Consider the following 23278-nt stretch of genomic DNA (forward strand, 5'->3'; position numbering starts at 1 on the left):
TCACAAGGTTTTAAAGGGGGAAGGCAGGGCTGACCCTTCCAAAAGACTTGCCTGCAGTTGCATACCATGAGAAAAAGTAGTGTCAGTTTTGGGAATAGTTTTTGTCAACTGAAAGATTTGGAACCAGTGTTGGTGAAAACTCCTAATATATGAGCCATGTATCAGAAATGTTTTTAGTTTTTTCCCTGTAATAATTTTAACTTTTCAGATACGGAAGAAAACCCTGGGTTACTCTGTAGTTAGGAAGTATGTATGTTTGGTTGTTTAGCATATCTGATGCTAAAGTGAAGGATTCCTAAGCTTCAACTGGGACTCCTCCTCTCAGTAGCATAGCTATTGAATACCCTTCTGATTATGTAAAATTTAGGTTTTGGTACTTTGTACAACAGAAGTTTTAGATGATACTCATGACTTCATTTTTCACTTGTATTCTTTTTCTCTTATCAGGACAGTCCCTGCTTGAATTCTTAAATTTTGGACACTCTGTTTCAAAGAAAGCTGATTTTTAGAGATTTCAAAAACTGTCTGTATTCTGCAACTATAGAGCTGATCAATTTTACCATTAACTTTTTCATATACATTCTCTTGAGAGCTTCCAGGCCAGATAGAAAGATTTCTCTCTCTGCAGGTATTTATTGTGAGATGAAATAAAATAAATTTATTCTTGAAGCCATTTGCTAGAGAATAGAACTTCAGTGAAATACTTGAAGGTTACTATCCCTTTTTACATACTGTCATTTTTTTGCCCATTGCAAACACACACACATGCCCTCTCACACATAGTGATGAAACTTCTTTTCTTATGTTTGGAGTTCTGACCTGCACATGGTATTTTCTTAAGCTTAATTGAATTGCACATTAATGATTAATCACCAGCACAGCACTTCAGCAAATAAAACCTTTACCCCTTCAATTTTAATATCTCTAGGAGCACCAATTTGTGAGCCTCTGGCCAACAGCTTGAGACAGAAATAGTGTACAAAAGGCACAGTAACGTCAGCTAATGTTTTGCCATTCTGAACACGCTCTGTACAACTGAAAGAATTTGCTATAGCCTACACTAATGACCTATTTCATCTGATAAGTGAAATAATAAAAATTTTAACTTGAAAAACACACTGAGGATGAAAGAAATACAAATGCATATTGTTTTTGTATTTTCCCCATAAACTATACTAATATTAGGAAGACAGTTAAAGTATGCATGTTGATACTCTGTTTGCATAGAACAGTGAAGTTTTGATTTTCCATAGAGCTGCATATCTGTAAAATTGCTTGTGGTTTTTTTCCCGCAGAATTAAATAATCAAGTGGTCAGATGCTATAATTGTAATTTCTGGAATATGCTGCAATAGCTGTACTTCATTATTATTTGACTTCATGTCTTGTGTGAATAGTATTAACTAGCTTTGTAGCTGAAAATTTTATGAATGCAGGTCTTATAGAGGTATAATTTCTGAGTAACAGCCTTCAAAAACTTGCTGGATTTACAAGCCTACCTGTGAATTCAGAATTTCTGGTAAGGTGGAGTGAGGGATGGAGAAAGTGTTTTCTGAAAAGAATTTTAGCAGTCTAGTAACTGATAAAGAAGAGAACATCTAGTTTTGATAGGATAAATATTTATTTCTGCACAACTGATACTGTGTTAATACTAAACATTCATTTGAACTCCATGAACTGGTCTCCTGCTCTCTGCTGGAGCTGGAAATGTAATGCGCAGCAGCATATCAGACAGACAGCTTGGGGCATAGGAGAGAAACAGCCAGAAGAACTTTGCATCCCATCCAGCTCTGTATCGTGTCCTGGGGTACTTTGCTATCAGGGCATGTTCCATGCATTTTATGACTTTAGAAATATCATAGTCACACAGTCTTTTCACTGATGATCTTTGGGCTTTTATATCTGTAAACAAAAAAATATTCCTGAAAGCATTTATATACAACATCTCTGCGAGAAATGTTCTTTACATCCAAAGCTTTGGCTACAGCTTCAGGCTTGCTTTAAACTACTGTCTCAAGTGCTGAGAGCAGTATAACTACAGCAAAGCAGAGACAATAAAGGCTACAAAACACCCAGAAGTCCAAGAAGCAAAAACCTCCCTGGCCCATACTGGGAGGCTGATGTTCCATACGGTATGTTCTGTGTCACACTGCACTAACTTTTCAGATACCAATAAACAATAAGTGTAGCATAAGGCCATAGCAGCTCATTCCCACTGGCCATCCTACCTGTAAGTATTGAGAGACAAGGAAAAGTAGCATGACCTCGTATCTCACCACTCTCATGTGTGAACTAATATCTCTGGCCTCATCTAACATGCAGATAGTAAAGAACAGTCAGTGGTGGGTCCTTAATGATCATTAATGATGTCTAGTAAATGTTCACAGAATCACAGATAGGCTGAAGTTGAAAGGAACCACTGGCATCAAGCGCCACTACTTTAGATGGGTCACCTAGACCAGGCTGCCCAGGACATGTCCAGATGGTTTTGAATATCTCCAAAGAGGGGAACTCCACAGCTGCCCTGGGTAACCTGTGCTACTCTTCAGTCACCCTCACACCAAAATGTTCTGCAGGAACATCCTTTGTTTCAGTGTGTGCCCTTTGCCTTGAGTCCTACACCTGGACAACACTCAAAAGGGCTTGGCTCTGTTGTCTTTACAGCTTCAATTCAGGTATTTATATATTTTGATTATATCCCCCCTGAGCTTTCATGGAATCCTTTTTCTACTTACATTCAACTAAGTATTTTTCTCCATAGGAGCCCTTGATCTCAGGAGTCAGTCTGTTCCAAAGTTTGAAGAGGTATTTCTCAATGATATCTGAATTAACTTCTTCTGCCTTAAAGAAACCATGCTCAACAATGCTTACTTTCACTCCAAAATGCTGCATTTCTATCCTAGAAGGAAAAAAAACCCAATAATCTCCATGACCATCCAATAACGGCACAGCTATGAATCATAAGTAAGTTGAAAATCTGTCACATTAATATTTGAGAATTTGATTATCTTCATCAGAATTATTTTGAAAGGTTCAAATTAGATTCATAGCAGTGTACTTGTTCTGTAAAAGCAGAGCAGACAACTGAGAGAAAAAAAGCAGTGTCAAGTAGATCCACAATTCTCTGTTGGACTCTTGCAAAGGGTGTAACAGCTAGGTGCATCTTAGTCACGTATTATCACACTAAAACTTTAGACAATTTAATATACCGTTGCATTATTTTAGTTCACACCACCAGCAGATTATTAAAGTGTCTGAGAAAATGTAAAAGTGAAAACAATTTTCAATTGGATTAGAATTTTAGCCTATGGCTAAATGGTTATGGTTAAATAATTAGATGTTAATGCAATAAAGGTTAGTGGGCTTCCTCGTAATGTAGTTCCCTCTATGTAATTTCAAGTTGCAGTGCAGCTCCTTTGGGGTGAAAATGACAACTTTGTCTTGCTGGGCAGCTCAAGAGACCAAGTAAGCCATGTTCTACAGTGTGTAAACAAATGGACCACATGTACATTAGCCATGTGTTTCTATTTCTTTGGGTTATATGGTTTCTTTTAGTACTCATAATGGTTTGAAACCAGCTTTCCTAGTTGTTCTGACTCATGAAGACTTGACTCACTGGGCTGGGCCTTGGCTTTCTAGAAGCAGTGCAGCATAACTGTTTCAGCAAAGGGTGTTTAGCTTAATTTTCTGAAGTTACAATTACCTTTGCTAGTGTGGTTGCTGTTTGGAATTACCCAGCTCAGATTGGTGTGGAGAATTACTGCAAAATATACAGGCAAGTATAACTTGCCCAAGAAAATGGATGTCTGACCAGGCTATATTGTTGATTTACTGTGATTTACTTTCAGATATGCACTGGATTCACACGCCTGCAATCTGCACACTAACAACTTGTCTGGTACATGAAAATTTTCCAAGTGCACCTCCTTGCTGGGTCTGTCCATAGTACTGGAGACTGAAATCTTATAAAAGTGACCAGTCCATTTTCCTTTTCCCCTTTAGGCAAGATATCCAGAGAGGAATCAAAATGGGCAAACATACAGTCACCCTTCCTTAGCATGTCTGGAATCTGTTCTTGGATTCATGCATGTGTTTCTGGCTACTCACCGTAAGGTGTCAGAGAAAGCTTCCATGCCCCATTTGGACAGACTGTAGCCACCCCCTACAAAAGCCATGAGACCTTTGGCATTAATTAGATTGACAACTCTTCCCTCTGCTTTTTTCAGAAGTGGCAGAAGCTTGAGTGTGATTTCAATCAATCCCAGCAGGCTAACATCCAGGACCGAATGGAAGTCTTCAATCCTCAGCCAGTCGGTGGGTCCTACAGGTGCTGTTCCTTCAGCATTGCTCACCAAGCCAAAAAGCCCTAGGAGGAATGCAAAACCATTTATTTCAGCATATGGCAATATCTTACCCTGGAGTATCATGTGTGCATTGGAAACCAATCACACAGTCTGCAAAAGCTTCAGTGAGATTAATACAGTTATCTGGGGTTTGCTTGGATGGTCTATTTTGTACGCCTGTTAGAATTTGCTGAAGAGCATGGCTAAAGTGTTAAAGGAAAACTATTTTGTTTGGAGATGTGGGCCACTTTATCCAGATCCACTCAGGTATGTAGGCTCCTAATACACATACTCTTGTGAAAGTCAAATAGTCTGCATAGAAGTGGAGAGACTGATAGTTCTGGTTTGGGGTCTAAAGGTCTGAACCAAATGTGTAGAATTAGTCAATGCTTCTAAGGATACTAGCTTACCCCTGTGTATTGATAATACTGTTTTACTACCTTTATAAATTACTCGAGGGACTTTAGATAAATAGTGACGTTTCCTAGAGTTTGCTGAGGACAGCCTGTGCCTGAGGGGAGAGGCTGAAAGTCCAGCACTCAGCCTCCATAAAGAGTCTTACACACTGAGGTGAAAGCATTAGCAGTGGCTATCCTGGCTGAGAACGTGTGGCTTTCTACAAGTTGGGAGCAAGAGTCTGCTGGAGGGCGTAAGTGTTAATAATTTTGTTAAACTTGCTCTCAATCTCTGCATTCAGCAGTGGTCTGGAATACTCATGATAAGGCCAAAAGCCTTTTACAAGCTTTGAGGAGAAAGTCTTATGGTAGAAGATACATGTTTTGCTGTTTTAGGTACTTAATTTATTAATAAGCCTATTGAATAGTTGGTATAACTGTGTAACAACTGGTATTTGTAGTGCTGTGATGCCCTTTGCTAGCCTTTAGTCTGAGCTACCAATGCTGATAAATGGGTATTGCCACAGTTGAATATATTTACCATGCAGATCTTTTTAGCCTTTGCCAAACCCATCACAGAAGTCTCATAGGTATCCAGGGGTAAGCTCCTCTTCTTGTACAGGAGTACTCATGATAGGGGTAGTGAGAGCTGCCTCCAACAAAACTGGCTGAAATTGCAAGTGTTTAACTGTTATAGTCAGTGCAATTGTGGAGCACAATGCAAATGTCAGACTTATCCAGGCATGCAAAAATATACTCTTTTCTAGAGGAGGACTGCAGAGGCCCTGAATTAACCATTTTTAATTGAGTGGGCTGAATTGTCAAGAAAATTTTCTGGTACCAGTTAGTACTTCCTTCCTCTGACATACTTCAACTGCACCAGAAGGAGTTTAAAAAACACAGCTGGGAATGATCTGGTTTTAACAGACCGAGCAAATAGATTTTTAGGTGTCCTGTTGGTGAAAGCAATGGGCAGCATTGCTGGAAGGAATATCTTTGAACTGAGAAATGACAGAACTGAGGACTGAATGTGTTTCATCAGTGAGATTAAAAATGCCTCTGCAGTGAGTAGAGAGGCAACACAAGTTTTAGCTAGACCAGATTTGGTTATATTGAATCATCTTTCTGAGAAGTTGCCTTGTCACTTACCCTTTCCAGCTGTCTGTTCAGTCACAAACACCACAGCCCTGGCAATGCTGTTGGAGTCTGCTAAGTTCAGATTCACTGTCTTCAGTGAGAGTGAAGAGCAGCACTGTAGCTCTTGGCTTCCTTGTTCTGTGGCACATGCAGCAATGACACAAAATCCCTTTTTGTCGAGCCATTTAGCCAGTGAGTTTCCAAGTCCCGTGTCACAGCCTGTTATAAAGATATGCTTTCCATCCAGGTTTCTCACTCTGTATCTGTCTCTGATGATCCAGTAAATGATAAGAGAAAGTATGGAAGCCAAAACTGCTATGTTCAATGAGTCTGAAAGTGAGAGCTACAAGCAAATAAGTTAATGAAGTAGAAGTGCAGTGAAGCAAATGTGCTCAGCCAACCCCCCAAGTTCCTGAGACACAACTCCTGTAAGGGGCTTTGTTTCTGGTTGCAGCCCTTCCAGACCCACTGGGTCCCTGAGGAGAGCAGGAGTAGGAGCTTTGGCACAATGCGATCAGAAGCCATGAATGGTGTGCGCCTTGACAAAACCTTCTGTATCTTTCTTCAATAGATTTTCACTGCTTTCAAGCTTTGCTGACCCGACTTTCTAGTCAGCTCTGTCCTTTAAGGACATTTCAGACTGAAAGGAATGACCTTATCAGTTCTGAAAGGTTTTTTTGTGGACATTGGTCATTATTTATGCTGATAACAGAGAGAGAAATTGCTCTGGGAAAAACGATGATTCTCTTTGACCACTTTTATGATGCTACCCAGGCTGCTTTTCTAATCTGTAACACGGAAGCACAGTGACCCCGAGAAAACTCATGAGAAGTGTAAGCTGCAGTGGTGGATCTGATGACTAATTTGTTATGTGACTTGTATTGTGTGACAGTGAGTGATTTGTTCTATGCCCTTTAGACAAGATACACTTTGGGGCAGTGCCTGAATCTTCTGTCACTTCTTGCCTGTTTCGGAGTAATACAAAGCACAGCAGAACATACTATATAGAAAGTGTGTTTGTTTAAAGAAATGTGGAAATGCATGGAGATACTGCCTTTAAAAAAAAAAAAAAAAAGGTATTAAGGAAACTCAAAGTTTCCTAACCTTGATAACTGATTACTAGTTTTCTGTTTGTATTTTGGTTTTTGGTTTTTACAAGAACTAAACAAAATTAATTCATTAAAGCCAATATTTATGGGACATCCAATAAGCACATTCCAGACATCCTGTTAAGAGGAACTTTTTCACAGGTTCTAAGCAGTCACCTAGGTTCTAGTTACCTACATATATATAGTTGTGCAGACATCTCACCTTTAAAATGTGACATTTTTAAAGGCTGTCTTCTGTATAACATTATTTCTATTTCAAGACATGAATATTAATGGAAGCTCAATGTATTGGGCCTGTTTGCTAGACCCTGTCTGTTGTTCTTGTTCCTACTGAGTTCATGAACTGTTTTGCATTTATTCTGACCCTAAATTTTGCTGTCATGTCACCAAGTACGTATGGAAAGAAATCTCAGAATCTGATAGTGAATGGATGTTGAACTCTCATTAAATAATTAAGTCAGTTACAAAGCTAATAAAGAATAACAAGTGACAACATCCATTGCCACTTAATGATATTTGAGTGCCTTAGTAGCCATCAACATGAACTTCTGAGCTATTGACTCACGATCTCTGATTTTAAAACATTAAGCAAATATATACAGGTAAGAGTTTTCTTCTACTGCAGTAGAAGGAGAAGAAAACTGAAATCCCAAATTTTTGGGATGTTTGCACTGCTTATTTTAGTGGCCCGTCTCACTGTTCTTTTGAGGTTGATGTAATCAGCCCTCTAGCTCAGGTACCTTGATTAGACACTTGGCTTTCTTGCTGTGAATGTCCCTGTTAAATTTGACAAGGATTGCAGTGCTCCTGAATGTGTGCACTTTCAAATAATCTTTGTAATTTTTCCCTGTGTTGGTGACATTTATTTTCTGAGAGGACGCAGAGAGTGCTCTGAAATTGTCACCACAACTATGTGAAAGTACTCAGGCTAATGAAGGCTTTTGTAATGTAAAATAAAGTGTGAAACCAGAATGTTGTAACAGCTATTCATGGATCCCCCAGTCCATTTGCAATGGTGTGCCAGGCAATGACATTTCTTTTGACTGCCCATTTAGAATTTGGAGCAGTGCTAGACACAAAAAGAGAGAGGAGCTGCTGTCAGCAGACTCTGGTAACCCCGTGCCACTAAATCACAGCAAGGTGTTTGGCAAGCTGATGCAGTGATATATATACATAACTTTAGGACTCAAGTTTCCTTTTTTTCCCAATACAAAATTAAACAAAATAATTCAAGTTTTGGGCAAACAGTTAACCTAATTGAAATCCGGACTTGTAAATCACATCTTCTTTCTGTGCTTTCTTGGCTGTGCAGTGGGCGTTGAGCTTGCACTACTGGAAAGCAAGTTAAATTTGAAACAGTATCCTGTAGATAAATCCTGGAGCATTTGGCCAGGATGCCAACCTGGCTTCTGTAAGGAAAACACCAGGGATTGCTCTGGTTAGTGCTAGCCGCTCTGTTTATGTAGCAATAATTGGCACAGAAGCTCTGTAAGACAAAAGGCTCTAGGGAAGACAGCTGAGAGGGCAGCACTGTGGAGTCTCCACTGCTCTTCTTTTCCCTGTCAGCCCTGGGCCAGTGTTACTAAGTCTGTAATTCCTACCTGCCTGGTTCTTGCCATGTGCTAGCACTGCTTCTGCAGTAACACGGTATCATGGTAGGTTTTGCTCTGGTAGAGCCTTCTGCCTTATGTATTCTGCTAGATGATGTCATTACTGGAAGGAATCTGGGGCCAGGACCAAGAGAAAAAGTCTCAGTTAAAGCTCTTTTACAAGAAAATCGTCTAATTCTGTGAATGTACAATGTTATCCAAAATATCTATTGTTTGATAATTGTGAAGTTCTAGAAAAGCCAAAAAAAAAAGCCACTTGGCTTCCTAGATCGTATTGATTTTGAAATAGCTGCATGGAGTGGCAAACAGTGGATTTCCAGAGAAAATGTCAGCATGATATTTCAAGAGTATTGATGTATCTTCATAAATATTGCATTTGGATTAATAATGTAGCCAGTAAATAATTAAAGGCAAATTCTGTTTTCCATCAAACTTTGATATTTGCCTGGCAAATTGAGAACTTGTGTGATAGAACTTGGCTGCTCGTGTCTACACATGTGCCATTGTAAAAGCAATTGAATTTAGAGAAAAGCAGCATGACTGCATTGAGAGCCCTCTAAGATCCCTAGATGACTGCAAAGTACAGCATCCCTCTGCTGCTCTGCACTGAAGGAAACGAAGCACATAGACACCATATCAAAGGAGGGTGTTAATTTACTCCCACAGGCAGTTTGCTTATGCCACAGAATTTCAGGCTGGGGTGATGTGCAGGGTGTGTGTGCTTTGGATTGCTTCACCCCTCACTGTGCAGGCAGTGCAAGAGTGCAGAAGTCAGTGCTCTGCAATGGGTACAACAACCTGCCAGGCATTCTGAGGAAGAACTGCCAATGGGAAATTTAGGCACTGTGGTTCTTCAGAATGAGCACTCACGTAGCACACAATGGAAGGTTTAGATATATCAGGCAGCCCACTAAAAGATCATCCAAGAGCTCTCCAGAGTCACCCTTCCATAGCAACAAACCTCTAGTTTTCAGTTAATTAATTGAACAAATTGGCAGGCACAAAACATCAGATCTCTTAGTTGAACATGCAGAGCTTTGCACTTCTGTTTCATGGAAAAGGAGTGGTTTTTGGTATGCTGTGTAAATAGGTGATAATTTGGTTTGGTGATCAACAAATAATTTGGGATCTTTATTAATATGTTACCTGAAAAGAAAGACACCTCCAGACTCTCCTACAGAGCATTTTGTAGGGAGATAAATGTAGTCTGGTACAGTGAGTTTTCAGCTGATGAAAACCCTGTGATTATATCTTCTTTGTATGGTCCACTCCATAATTTTACCGCAGCATCATAAAAGCCCCAGGAAAACAAAACCATTTAAAATCTTAGGTCACCAACCCAATATTTGAAACTTGAAGTGGGGAAAGATTCCACATGTTGGGAAGAACATTTCTGAGTTTGCATTTTATTCAGACCCTGTAGGTGCTAAAGATAAGCAACAATTTAAAAAATTACTCTAGAAAGGAAGGGACTGCATAGTCTCTTGTCTGTGCACTAGAAAACAAATGCTTAGCTCTCTTAGATATCCTGCAAATGCATATAATAGGTACTGCTCACTATAACAGTAGAAGCAAGTTCTACTTACATTCTGGGGAGACATCTGCAAGCTCAGTCTGTACCTCCACATGCTCATGAGTTGACTGCACCAGTTATTTCCAGTGTCAGAACATAGAAACAGCCCAAATTACTCATAAACTTGTGTGCCAAGACCTGCATGTTGGTTTAAAAAAAAATCTCATAAATTCTGTGTCTGGTGGTACTTTTCTAATCAGCACATCAGCAGGGCCCCTCTCCCTGCTATTGCTAATGACTTGTACTGTGATCTGTCTATTTTAGGGATGTACTTGGTATTAATCTTCTGGCTATGCTCTATGCCTGCCCCACCTATCTATGTTGTATAAGCATTGCTGTCTATATATAGTGATTTAAAGAGCCTGGGAGACTGTCAAGGCTCATTAAGGAGAACTAATCTACTGAGCTGAAAGCACTGATCTGTGCTCTGTCATGAAATCAGGAGTCCTTCTGTTGATTTAGTAGAGCTTGCTTCAGACTTCCAGCTTTTCTTTTGCATGTGAACAATGTTTTTGTTGTTGTGACTTAATCTCTTAAAATACCTCTTTATGTATAAAAACTGTCAGGGATTAAATTATTTTTACTAGTCTAGGGACAGTTTTTTGATACTAAGAACAAACCAATTTCAATGTTTCTCAAATAAATGCTCAGATACTACAAACTGTACAAACAGAATCTCTAGAGCTTGAATGGGCACAGATACTAACATGTGATTGCTGGGTGTCTTGCTTGCTTAATCTTTGGCTCAGAATCTGGTGGGCGCTTCTGATCCAGCTCTGAGTACTGCTGCATAAACATGGCAGCAGAATTTCTTTTCGCTTCTCATATCTCTTATCTCGCAGTGCTCTGTGGTGCCAGGTGCTGCAGTCAGCAAGGAGGCTTGGGCAAAGACCATTTTCAACAGCAAAATGAATGAATAAGCTTTCTTGTGAAGATTGATTTGAAACTAACTGAATGAGTAGGAAATGAAAAATGAGGAAACCAAGTGAAGTGGTAGGAGGGAGCTGGAAATGATCTTGCCCATACAGTTGAGTGGATGATGGTAATGGCAGCCTGTCCCAGGCTGGCTGGTGACATGTGGTCTGGCTGGTCCCTGACAAGAACTGCAGGGTTGTTAGTTCATCCTCTCCGTGGTGGGCAGCTCTTCCCCCCCGTTTCTCTCCTGGCTCCCTTTGGCTTGGGCCTGGAAATTCTTCTTTTGCCTTGTGAGTGCCACAGGCTGCGTATTGGTCATTACTGTACTTTCAGCACCCTTGGGCCAGTTGGGATGTGCGTGCATTTTGCTGGAGACATGGGGCTCAACAGGTGGCTGGCAAAAATTTCCTCTCTGGGGCAAGCCTGCCAGAAGTGCCTGCAGAGCCGTGTCTGGCATGATTCTAATGATAGGCTCTGCAGTGTGGTTGGAATGATTACAGAACAGCACTCCATCAGCATGCAAAGCCCGTGGCAGGGAAACACTGCTCAATCAGTGTCAGGTCAGGGATCCTGCTGTTGTGGGTAGCAATCCTTTGCCATGCAAGAATAGGAGATAAAAACATAAAAGGAGTTTCTCTGTACTGCTGGTTTTTTTTTCTCAGTAAATTGCTTTTGAACTGCAGAAAGTAATTTCAGAAAGCTGAATAGAACCTGCTTAGCATCTCAGAAAACATTAAAATGGGGAATTTTCCCAATAAGTTCCCTTCTTCACAGAGTATCCTCCAACTCTCTCAGAACACAGCATGTGGGGGACCTTACTGGAAAAGAAATCACATAAGGAAAATCTGAGCTCTATTCATAGTTTTCTGTCAGTGTGGCATGAGACAGGCTTTTCTCTGCAGAAAGCAGACCTTGACTGATTTCCTATTGATTCCTTAGGTATATTTTGTAATGAAATCTCTGACTCTTAGAAAGGAAAAATTGCCATACTTGAACCATAACATTGGGGAAGAAAATTTGGTTCTCCAGGGAAAAGCAAGAAGCTGGAGTTATTCCTGCTGACAGGTGAAGGTGTTGAAGCACACATTGTGCTGACTCTAACAAGTAAACCAATCCATATTCTGTGGATGCAATCCCCCAGGACATTCTGACCTTGTGGATGTTATGGGTCTTCCCCCATGAAATGTCCCTTCTAGTCCTTAAAAATGTATGTCTAAATATGTTCTCATCTGCCTCATACAGCCTTGTGAACAGGTCAGATTTTGCTACTCATAGCACAGCACACCGTGGTTTGCTTCTTTCCAGAAGTCACTGGCTTCTTTTGCTGGCATTTGACAAAATGAGGTGTCTGGTCCCAGGAGAGTAAATGTCAGCACAATCTGGTCCTCCATACAGTGAGAAGTAATGCATTAGGCAAATTGTATTTTTCTCCTGCATTTATAATTTAAATAATGTATTTACAACTAGTGTGGCCTGTCTCAAATCCTGTTTATATTTTCTTACAAATGTTAAAGTTTGCAGTGATAGTGTCTCACAGCAGCTGATGGTATACTTGTGGTCTGACAGGGACTGAATTCAACCAACCGAACTTTAATTCCTAAAGATAAAGATCATAGTAGGTGCTGTCATTTCACAGTTTCTTTGTTTCCCTAATCAATCCTTTTAACTGAGTAATCTTGGTGGAGAAAAGATAAAAAGCTTTCTTTTCTAAAAAGCCTCTGTGTGAAACAAGAAAGTCCAAGGATCAAAAGACAAACAGCCCCTGCTCCAACAGGCTTGGCAAGTGTCTGTTTGACAGGTCCTGAATGGTTGGTTCCTCACTGGGGCTAGCAGAAGAAAGGGACTTTCTTGATTTCTGTTTGATTTCTAAATAAATAAGCAAACAATAATGACAGAAAAAACACATTGAGCACATTGAATACATCAGCAGATAAAAATTTTTCTGTTTGGGAGTTCACTCTAAACTACATGCCAACATGAATAATTAATCTTTAACTGAGATTTGAATAAATCTTTCTAGACCAAATATATGTGGATAGTCATATTGTGGTGCAGATGCATTTAAGATTAGCTTTTCATATGACAGTATTTCCAAAAAGTCAGAATTATGAGGAGATATAATGCTACTTTGCAAGGCTTTCTCAGTGAGAAATGTATTGCTTCTTTTGACAAAAATGTCTGGACATTGCCTCACCTTTTTGAAAGTGCTCCTTTCCTTAATATTGCATTTTAATATCTGGGAGAATCTTGCTTCATATAACTTTCTCTTTTGTAATCTTTGCTGGATTTCATAATGTTGTTTTGAACATTCTGGGCTGAATGCAACAAACCTTTACTCCAAAAGCTTCCATATCTTTCCTGAAGGCAGCCCTATGATTTAATTGCTTTAGACATTATTAATATTTATACAGTTGGATTTTTTGCTGTATTAACACTTCTATTTCTGTCTTTATATGGCACTCAGCCCACAAATACTGCAAGGTTTATTCATGATTCATGTGAACTTTCAGCTTGTTATCCATAAATGAAAGCGGGGTGAGCTATCTTACCTACTTCCCAGAGAGAGAATGTGCTTGTGGAGTAGCTGACAGTGTAATTCAGCTCCTAGTTCTCAATGCACTACATCATCAGTTATCTGACTTGTCTGACTGCCTGCCTGCCTAAATGCACGTATGTAGAGCCAATTTATAACTTAGGAAATCCCTTCTTTAGGGAAGACCTCTGGCTGGTGGTAGGGTTTCTTCTGGCCCATCTGGTATCAGTCAGTCCTGTGTAAGTGTTCTGGTATCTAAAATGGCAGTATATGTTTTAGACACACAAATTGCTCCTTGTCTGTGCTACAAGAAGCCACCATGGTAGTTCCCAGAATTAGTTTGCTGTGTTCTCTAGATATTTGTAACAATTGTGATAATTAAGAAAAAACACTTCAGAAGAGAAAGCTTAGAAAGAAGTTATTATTGTGCAGTAGCTCATGGTATGTATTTTTTCTGGATGGGTGGTGGTGAGAAATTTCTAGGTGCACTTTTCATGTTGCAAAGGCATCTCAGTTTGGAAATGATTTGGAAAACATTTCTGAGCCCTCAGAAATTTGGGGGAGGGGGAAAAAAATATAAATCAGCTTGTATCAGCTCTTAGAGTTCAGTGAATGCTTTTGCTGTTCTGACTTTATTCATAATTTTTCAAGGGGGGAAAAAAATCACTTTTGGCCTGAAAACAAACATAGTTCAAATAAAAGCAATTTGTCAAGTTATAAGCAATTTTATGAAGAGATGAAATCCCAAATGGAGATTGGAATTTAGCAATAAGTATAATTGGTACTATGGCACATCATAATAGACCAAATTTAAAACTCAAATTTAGTAGGATCCACCCAGTAGGATCCACCCAGTAGGATCTTGGGCCTTTGCAAGCTCTCCTGCAGTGCTTCTCCTGCTGAAATCAATTAGCACCAGGACCAGCAGCAGCATCTTGTCTTTCATCTTGCTGGGTCAGACATATGGGATTTTTCCAGCTTTCAGATATTTTGCAAGGAGTATTCCAAAACAGTTACATTCAGATTTGTTCAGTAGAGCGCATATGTAATTTTTGCTTTTGATATAATGAGTGATAACTTAGAAGTCATTTATTACAAGTATTCAAATTTTAGAACAAAATGACACTTGTTAAGTGGAATTTATTTAATTTGTTTTCTAGCTGGGTAACACAGCATGGGAGGTGCTGAGCACTTGTGCCAAAACCTAGATAAGCATGTGAATGCAAAAAGTCCCAATGAAGATTCCAGGAATTGCATTTCTGTTCTGACAATGATGTATTGATAACCCTGCCTTTTTGAGCACATTCCCAAATATTTATCTACCACTAACTAGATGTGGTAGATCCCTCTAACAAACACAGGTTTGTCAAATGTCAAGTAAAATAAGCTGTGAATGTGGCATGATATTTTCAGGAATACTCTCCTCCCTTTTTTTTCTTTAGCAGAAATGAGAACTGGTGATATGAGTGAGACTGAGGCCAACAAGAAGTCAAGCAAAGTAAGCAGGACCCAGAACCTTTTCCATTACTATGGATACTGAAGTAGTGCTACCCAGAAAAGCTTTACTTTACTAAAACCTTTTGTTGTCAATGCTGAAGTCTCAGAAAAGAAGGGAGCAAGTACTGCCTCTTTGCCTCTGAAGCAATAAATTTGCACCACTAGGCTGTGGGAGTTTGCCTGTGGTCCCTGAGCATAGGAAGTAGGGTGCAGGTTGGAGCACTTCACCTGCTGAACTGAAGCTCAGGCTGTGTGGAAACATCAATACTGCAAAATACACTTGGGAAGAGCCTGCATATCTGGGATTATACTCCAATTGATTTAGTAGTGAATTTATAAGTAATTATTGATGATGGATGGAATTCTGCTTAGAGAAAAAGTTCAGTTATATTTCTCTATGAGCACTCTTGGCCCAGAAAACAGAGAATGCCTAATGCAATCAACTAAAAAAAGATTTAAATAAAGAACAGAAATTTTAGAGATTGCTTGTGGACAATCCGTCTCTTGCAGGGCAAGATGCAATGAATTTGCACTTATTATGGCCAAATTCTGCTCTGGCTAAGCTTAATTAAAAATGAAATTGCAATCACTTATTATGTTTTTAAGCATAATAGTAGGAACAGGATCACTGCTTTTATTTTCTGCTCATACATCTGCTTTCTGCTCTGGCATGGCAGATTTAAGATATCCATTTTTGCTGCAAGCCCTATGGCTGCTCGTTGTGCTTTACATAAGCATGTATGCTGGTGAAATGCAGCTTCTTGTGCTGGCTGGAAGTTACCCAGCATGTTGTAAAAGTTGCAATTGAGAGATGCTAGCTTTTATTGCTTTACTTCCTCTGCAGCATCAGTAGTGAAGAAAGTATGAAGAACAGATTAGGTAACTGCCTTCCCAGTTTAGTATTTCTGAGTTCCTTTAGGTCGAGGAAAATTTTCTCTTGGCATATGTATGCAAGCAGAACAGACCCAGTACACAGGCTGGCTTTCCTTCTCTTGCAAACCTTATTAAAAGTAACATTTTCTTTATAATATCCCTTACTGTGCTTGGAGTTGCCATATACCTTTGCTGAAGCATTTGTTTGCCTGCAGCTGTGATGCAGTCTGGGCAGTCCTTGGCTGTTGCTCATCAGAGCCAGGACCAGGCTTCCTTCTGGAGGCTGTGTAGAGACCTGCCCTCCTTGGCACAGAGGAATCCCTGTTTTCCTGACACTCCTGCCCACCCACACCTACCTGTCCTGAGACTTTAGCCATGCCAGAGAGCTACACCATGTGTCTGCTAATGCTTGTGCAGGGCCATGGCAGCAACCCAGGGGCCCAGGCTCAGAGACATTCTGAGAATAGTCCCTCTAGAGAAGGAGGAAGGACTGTGTTTCATCAGCTATAATGTATATCTGTAAATCAATATAAAAACAACAGAGTTTTGGCTTGATCTGCAGTCTGGCCAATAAACAAAAAAGCCAGTTTAGCTGGACTGAAGGAGAAAGCCTGTTTTTGCCATGACAACAGACATGTTTACAAACACGGGACTTAAACCGATCTCTGTGGGCTTTAATCAGTGAGTGGAACTTTATATCAAATTAATAGGAGTGCTGTAATTACAAGGCTTTCATTTAGAGTGCTTTCCACAGTCTGTTTTATCTCCAGCCTGCCAGGGAGACTGACAGGTCCAGTCTGTTGGCAGTCGTCCAACTTTGCAATGTAAAAATCTACCTGCGTTTTTTTATAGAGGCCACAAACCAAATATGAAAAAAACCCAAAAAACACAAAGGGCTCATCAAGAGTGGACCAGTGTGAACTCTGCTAAAGTACCTTGAAAACCAAAGGCGTTGCACTGCCTTTGGTCATGTTGCTCCTGAAGAAGCTCTCAGTGGGGATTGAAATAAAGCAGGGTTCGGCTCATCATATAATTTTTCTTCCAGCCTTTCCACTACCATGAAGGTAACTGTCCCAGCACTGCAAGTAACTGTTTGTTTTACTCTGGCTCTGTGCTGTAGGGGACTAAATCATTATCACTGTGATGTTACTTCCAATAGTGTTATTCTCAAATCTGTGCTGCGTACAGAGGTATAGCTGGAGACTTCTTTTCGTAAAATAGTGGGAGGAGACATTGGGTTTGCACTTAGTTATGTTGTCATTGTAAACACAGTAATGATGCTTACTGAGGAAAATTGGATTTCTGCTTGTCTACATTTAATTGTGACACTCTTTTGGGCATGGGGCTTTATCTTAGGAAGTGTGAGAGCACAGAAGACTTGAAGAGACCTGACAGTCACTGTGATTAAGACATTGTCTTTCTATCTTGTCATATCAGTCAGGACCCTCTGTAGTGAGAACTGATTTCAGAGAGGAACTAAACCCTGTTTGCCATTTCCCTCTAAGCTATGTGGTGATATTGTCTGAGGTCATAGCACTGTCCTCATCAGTGTCCCTTATTGAAAAATCCATGGAGGGCTTGTATCCAATGAGAATTCACTACTATGCACAAGCTTCCAGGCTGTAAAATCTTACATTTCAAAGGAAAAATTGGAAAAAAGTTAGAATCCATGTGGAGACAGGCAATCTTAGTTAGAAAACCAAGCTTTTGAGCAAGTTTTTAATCTGAATTTAGCTTAATCTCTGAACCAATTGTCATGTTATTCAGCTGATCTTGCCATGTATGGTGGGGACAAGAGCGTACACAATTATTGTCTGCCAAATAAAGTTGCTGATAAAATTATGCTATAATAATTCTTCCTGTGCATTCAACTGTGAGTTGTTTTCCAGAAAACTGTCTGGTCTCCTCATGTATAATTGTTTTCCAAGTGCACTGACTTTGTTTTGAGATTGCATTAGTCAAATTTAAACACTCCATTAGATGTCAATGAACTGAAAACATTGTGACCACATGGTCATTGACCCAGGTGCAAATAGCCAATGCCCAATTGAAAGGTTCTGTTCTGACAAATGGGTTAAAATAATCAAAATATGCTGGAAAATGCTTGAGTGCTTCACTGACGAATTGAACAGAGTCCTTGCAATTTGTTTATGATCCTATGATTTTTCACAGTCACAGGTGAGTAACAAATTTGTCCCGTTTATTATTTCAGAGTTAACTGATGACACTTCCTGAACTGAAAGGTATTTGTATTTTTTTCTTTTGGGACAATTTAACCTAAATGCTGCATTTCCTGTGCACACTATGCACAGTTAGTGCTGGTGTTGTTTGTTTTGTTTTGGATTTTTTTCCCCAGTTTTTAATTTTTTTTTAATGTGACTATTTGAAGAACAAGACATTTAAGTTCTGTTTTGAAGCAATATATGCTTTCTGCATAAATTCTATCACCAATATGTGAGGAATCTAACTTCAGAGAAACATGAAGGATAGTGCTTTCAGGACCAGTCTTAATTGTTTCTTTTTCCTCAACCCTTCCATTCCCATTTATGTTAAATAAAGATCTGATCTGAATAAAAAGGTGATTTCAAATAGATTTGAAAGGACTTTGGATGAGATCCTAATGTTACTCCATTTACACTATGTGTTCCTTTGTTAGCATTTTTCAATATTACTTATTTAAATCTGGATTTTGAGTTCCTCAAAGATTTTTGTTTCTCAAAAATGCAACAACTGCACTCACTGTAACTGGCTAGAGTAAGATGCTTTTCATTTGAGTGCAGTTTGAGTTATTCTCTGCTACTAGGTTGTATTCTGCACACACATGGGTAGATCTATTGCTTTCTATTTTCTCTGTTTTTAAATTGCAACATCAGCAACAGTATTTTTCAAGATGTTCTAAGTGATGCCCGTTAAACATTCAGACCCTGAGGAAGGTTATTTTAATAATCTAGTACAGCACATTAATCTGCTGTACTAAACGGTTTTAAGTAAACTAATGAATGATGCCTATGGAACAGGACAATAATTGATGTGTTGAGCTTTTGACAAAACAGGAAAAATGCTTCAGAAATGTGGGACAGTCAAGTCTGTCAATCATTGGGGTTTTTTCACTTTTCCTGTTACTTAAAACTGTATCAGAATTCAGTAAAAAGTTACAATTACAATTATCAATTACCAAATTGATAAACATTTGTTAAAATGAAATAAGGACAACTGAACTATGTTATCTAAATGCTTAATATGCTTAAAATGAGAGGTTGTGAGTGTTTTATACAGATGTATAATCATGTAAGTGTTGATACTTAAAGACTGGAAGAAGGTGCAGTAACGATGCCTTGGCATACATTACATTAAGCAAGATGTAGATGAGATAACATTACTTGTGAAAGGGCATACTCTGGGGATGACTTCTGCAGCATTTCCTCCTGGGTGCATCTCGGATGCCAGGCTTCCCTGGCAGATTTTTCCTCACGAAAGCACAAAAAGGTATTAACTTTAACAAAAAGGTATTAACTTTGTCTTCTTATTTCTTTTCATGTATGATATCTGCTCAGCATGTCGGTGTGACTACAGGAATAAGACTACCCAGGGGAGCAGCTCTGGTAGCCAAGAGCTGTGGGAGTGCAGCGGGTGGTGATGATGCAGATGTCAATGTGGCCCTGGGGCTCTCACTGTTCCCCCTTTTTGAGCCCCAGTTGTCCCCTGTCATGGTTCTCCCAGCTGTTGCCAGTTGGGACAGCACAAGGCAGGGGCAGGTCCTGCTGCTCCCTTGTAACTGAGGCAGGATCTGTGCTGTTATGGTCTCAGACTCTAAGCTACCCTCCCAGATGCCACCCTCGCAGAGGCAGTAGTTCAGCAGAGCCATGCCTGGGGACAGGGCTGTTTGCCAGGAGCTGCCAAGCCCTGCAGGGTGGCTTGCACTCGAGGCAGGAGGCACTGAAGCCTCAGAGGCCTGGCAGGGGTGGGTTGGGCACTCTCCAAGGTGTTTTTCTACACTGTGGTTTCACTGAGTCCATGACATCTGTCCTGTTACAACTTGTGCTGTAATCAGTGGTGTTGTCCTGGGATCATGAGGGCAAAGGGGAGTATAACATAATGTTTTCATGTTCACAGACAAATGTAAGCTGATACTCTTCTTCTCCCTATCCCCACACCCCATCTCTTTTCAGGACTTTTGATTGAAGTCAATAATCATCATGTCTGACCCAGTAGTTCTGCGTAGCATCAAGAGACTGGGAGAGGATAATTATGCTTTTGACTCGGATGGCAAATGTAAGAAATTTATTCTTCAGTCACCTCCTTATGTTATAAAGCATGGAAAATAGGTGGTGGGTGGCCTAAGCAAAAGAAGTAGTGTACAGAATACAAGCAAGTAGTCTGTGAAATAAATAGTATTACATGGTACCTGCTGTCATAAGTATGCTGTCCCCAAAACTTTTCTGTAAAAAATATAACAATCCCTACTTATGGACAGTGTTAACAGGTAAATTAACAAGTTCAAGGTATTTACATAGGTTTTTATACTCAGTACTTTGTTGTACAAGTAAAAGGGTTCTATTGAAGAAAAAAAGTAAAAAGTGCTGTCTTACACAGTTTCTTCCAGCAAACACTCATATTTGTAGTCACACGTGTAATCGGCAGAATTCTCATGAGCTAAATATTTTGAGTTCTCTTTGTAAGACCTGAGAAAAGCAATAAAAAATAGAGGTATGAGCTAATTCTAAGATCTTAGCTAATGCTAAGATCTGCATTCCCTCTTCTTATCAGAGCTTGTCTTTTTTTTCCATTTTTCCTTTGCAATATGCATTTTTCCACTTTGTCAGTTGAAATGCAAAAAGAGTCAAGGAGAAACATGAAGAGAAACTGCTAAATATTTTGAGTTCTCTTTGTAAGACCTGAGAAAAGCAATAAAAAATAGAGGATGTTAAATATTTATACAGATCATAAAGTACAAAGGAAAGTAAAACAATAGTTCATAATGGAAGCTAAATTGCCATACAGATTAATGGGATTTGGCCAACTTCTGGGACAGAAAACTGTTCATCTCTTCCAAACACTTACTTTGAACTCCCATGTTGCTTAGACTTATCTTGCTGGTTTGAGGAGTTGTTCTTTGTCTGCCTGGTTTTTTACACACTTGTTGCCTTTACTTGTTATGAGATTTTGGCAAAAGGCTGTCTACTGGCAAAAGACCATTTTTCTTTTGGCAGCTGGGTTGTTCTTTTGGGCTATCAAGTCAGGTTGCTTCTGGTTTCTTGGTTTTTTTGGAAATATGCCCTGTTTTCTGCTTAATGTAAGGAGCAGGCTGTTAAACTGCTAGAACACCATTCCCAAAGCAGATAAAGCTTTAAAACCCCACTGGGATTCTGCTGATTGATCTCATCTCCAGTGGGGTTTTCTTCAATAACCACCTTTTGTGCAAATTAGTTAGGATTAGCCCTCTCTGGATCAACCCTTGAACACCACACATGTGTAGTTAAGAGACAGATTTATTTGGGAACTTTTTGAGTATAATTTTTCATCACTTGACCCTCATGGAACTTCCTTCTTGTGTGTTCTCACTTTAACAGTAAACACTCAAATTCTTGCCAGTATTTTTCATCTTTTCATTGAGTGTCTGCTGCTTTTTTTTGTTTTTGTTTTTCCAAATTGTAAAATTTCTTTCTTAAATGCCTTAATTCCTCTTTCAGAATTTTTTGGGCATTCAAAGATAACTATGGCTTTTTTCCTTTTGGGTTAATAAATTCTTTTATCTTCCCTACATTCTTTTCTCTTCTGTGAACATCATGCTATGTCCTCTTTTTCTACTTTTTCAGTACTCACAGTGTGAACTGTTATTCATCTATTTTTTTCTTTCAAATTAACATAATTCCAAATTTTTGTCTTATAAATTCTTTGCCTAAAAACTGCTGGCCCACAGGAGCTGGCCTGCAATTTCTTGCACTATTGAATAGCATTGGTACACTCTTGTTTCCCTTTTCAAATTCATAGATTACGGATTTTTCACATTTGGAGAGTGCTTGTTTTGCTTCTCTAAATTCATGACTCAGAGAGCTTTTACACTTGGCTCTTGTTTCTCCCATTTTCCTTCCACTAGCCATTTTGTTTATTTCTTGCAAAACACTAGGCTTTACCAGCCTATAGGAGGAGCTTTCTCTAAACCTTGACTTTTCTGATAAACCTTAAAGAATCCTCCAGAAATGGTTTCAAAACACTACTGTTACCTGCTGTCAAACTTCAAATAACCAGATATATTCTTTCTTCACAAAAGAAAGATTTTCTAACCAAATGATCCTTTGTAATAACAGTTTCAGAAATTAGAACTTTCCTGGAAAATGTCTGGGATTCTTGGGATACATGTGCCCTTACTGAAATAACATTTTTTTACCATCCCAAAGTAAAAGAGAGCAAAATACAACCATCAGAGTAATTGTTAACTAAAGCCAAATAAAGTTATCTTATTAACCCTAAAAAGGAGATGCCTCAGGTGTTCTCTCAGTCCCAAACTCAGACTGTTTCCATCTAACATTGTTTTCCTGAGAAATGCAAAACCCTGGAGGTAATGGAAAAGCCTTCTTCCCTGGGTAGAAATATTATAGAGGCAAAATTTGTGGTTTCAGCAACTTTTGTATCCTCTGTGAATTGTGATGCAAACTTCCTCTGTGACTGCTCTGTGAAACAGCCCTGTGCATGCTCAGTGATGAGTCTCTAGATGTGAAGAAAGGAAGGCAGTGCTTGAAATGCAAACTATGGTTCTGAACTTAATGTTGAACTGGCAAATGCATTGTAATTGAGCAAAGTACACATGCTCAGTGCCTTATATTATCCATATTGTGATGTAAAAATAAAAAAAAAGTTAAATAAATGTTTAATAAAAGTAAAACCAAAACTAACTCTTTATTCATTGTCATCTCAAGTGATGTACAACAAATATTTTCTACATCAGGCCTTCAGATGACCCTTCTTTGGGGACCCTGATAACACAAGCTGTGCTTTATTATGTCTTTCACAACCTCTTTTGAAAGGAGTCTATATCCAGACCTTTTCTGAGGACTAAGGAATTGTCCTACAACTTATTTAAATCTTGTAGTATGATTCCATTTCTCTAAGCTATGGTTCCTTAGACAATATCTCAAGAACAGACATCAGTGTGGAAAGTTAATCCTACCCTCCAAGATCACAAGTGCTCATCTTCCACAGGTAAGTTGTGAAGACAAGAGTGAAGAGCTACCATTCCTCCTTTCAGGGAGCATGCATGGAGTGAGCATTAGCTTAGTATCCTTAAGGAGGCAGT

General features: G+C 39.3%; 2 protein-coding genes across 6 annotated transcripts in view; one reads left to right on the forward strand and one right to left on the reverse strand.

Annotated features, from left to right (window-relative positions):
• Window positions 1–1649: 1649 nt before the first annotated feature.
• On the reverse strand, window positions 1650–20631 carry DHRS9 (dehydrogenase/reductase 9). 2 transcript variants are annotated; one of them, XM_039732161.1, is made up of 6 exons: window positions 20574–20631; window positions 10180–10304; window positions 5887–6217; window positions 4107–4365; window positions 2735–2898; window positions 1650–1901 (listed from the first exon to the last, which is right to left on the reverse strand). In XM_039732161.1, the coding sequence occupies exons 2-6, from the start codon at window positions 10225–10227 to the stop codon at window positions 1651–1653; spliced, it is 1053 nt and encodes a 350-aa protein (XP_039588095.1). In that variant the 5' UTR covers window positions 10228–10304; window positions 20574–20631; the 3' UTR covers window position 1650. The 2 variants fall into 2 exon arrangements, with proteins under 2 accessions (XP_039588095.1, XP_039587997.1); XM_039732063.1 differs by lacking the exon at window positions 20574–20631 and having other exon boundaries at window positions 10180–10675.
• The window catches only part of ABCB11 (ATP binding cassette subfamily B member 11), a 43381-nt gene continuing 37875 nt past the window's right edge, over window positions 17773–23278 (forward strand). The window contains exons 1-2 of one of the 4 annotated variants that reach the window (XR_005630181.1): window positions 17773–18162; window positions 20154–20256. Coding sequence is in view for 3 of the 4 variants with exons in the window: in XM_039731729.1 (XP_039587663.1) it covers window positions 20181–20256 (76 nt within the window). In the remaining variant the exon portion in view is untranslated. Of the gene's footprint in view, window positions 18163–18209; window positions 18228–19139; window positions 19471–20153; window positions 20257–23278 lie in introns of those variants that run through there. The other 3 variants (XM_039731729.1, XM_039731819.1, XM_039731897.1) reach the window with 3 other exon arrangements.

Source organism: Passer montanus, unplaced genomic scaffold (assembly GCF_014805655.1).
Source record: "Passer montanus isolate IOZ18808 unplaced genomic scaffold, ASM1480565v1 scaffold1, whole genome shotgun sequence".
Lineage (NCBI taxonomy): Eukaryota > Metazoa > Chordata > Aves > Passeriformes > Passeridae > Passer > Passer montanus.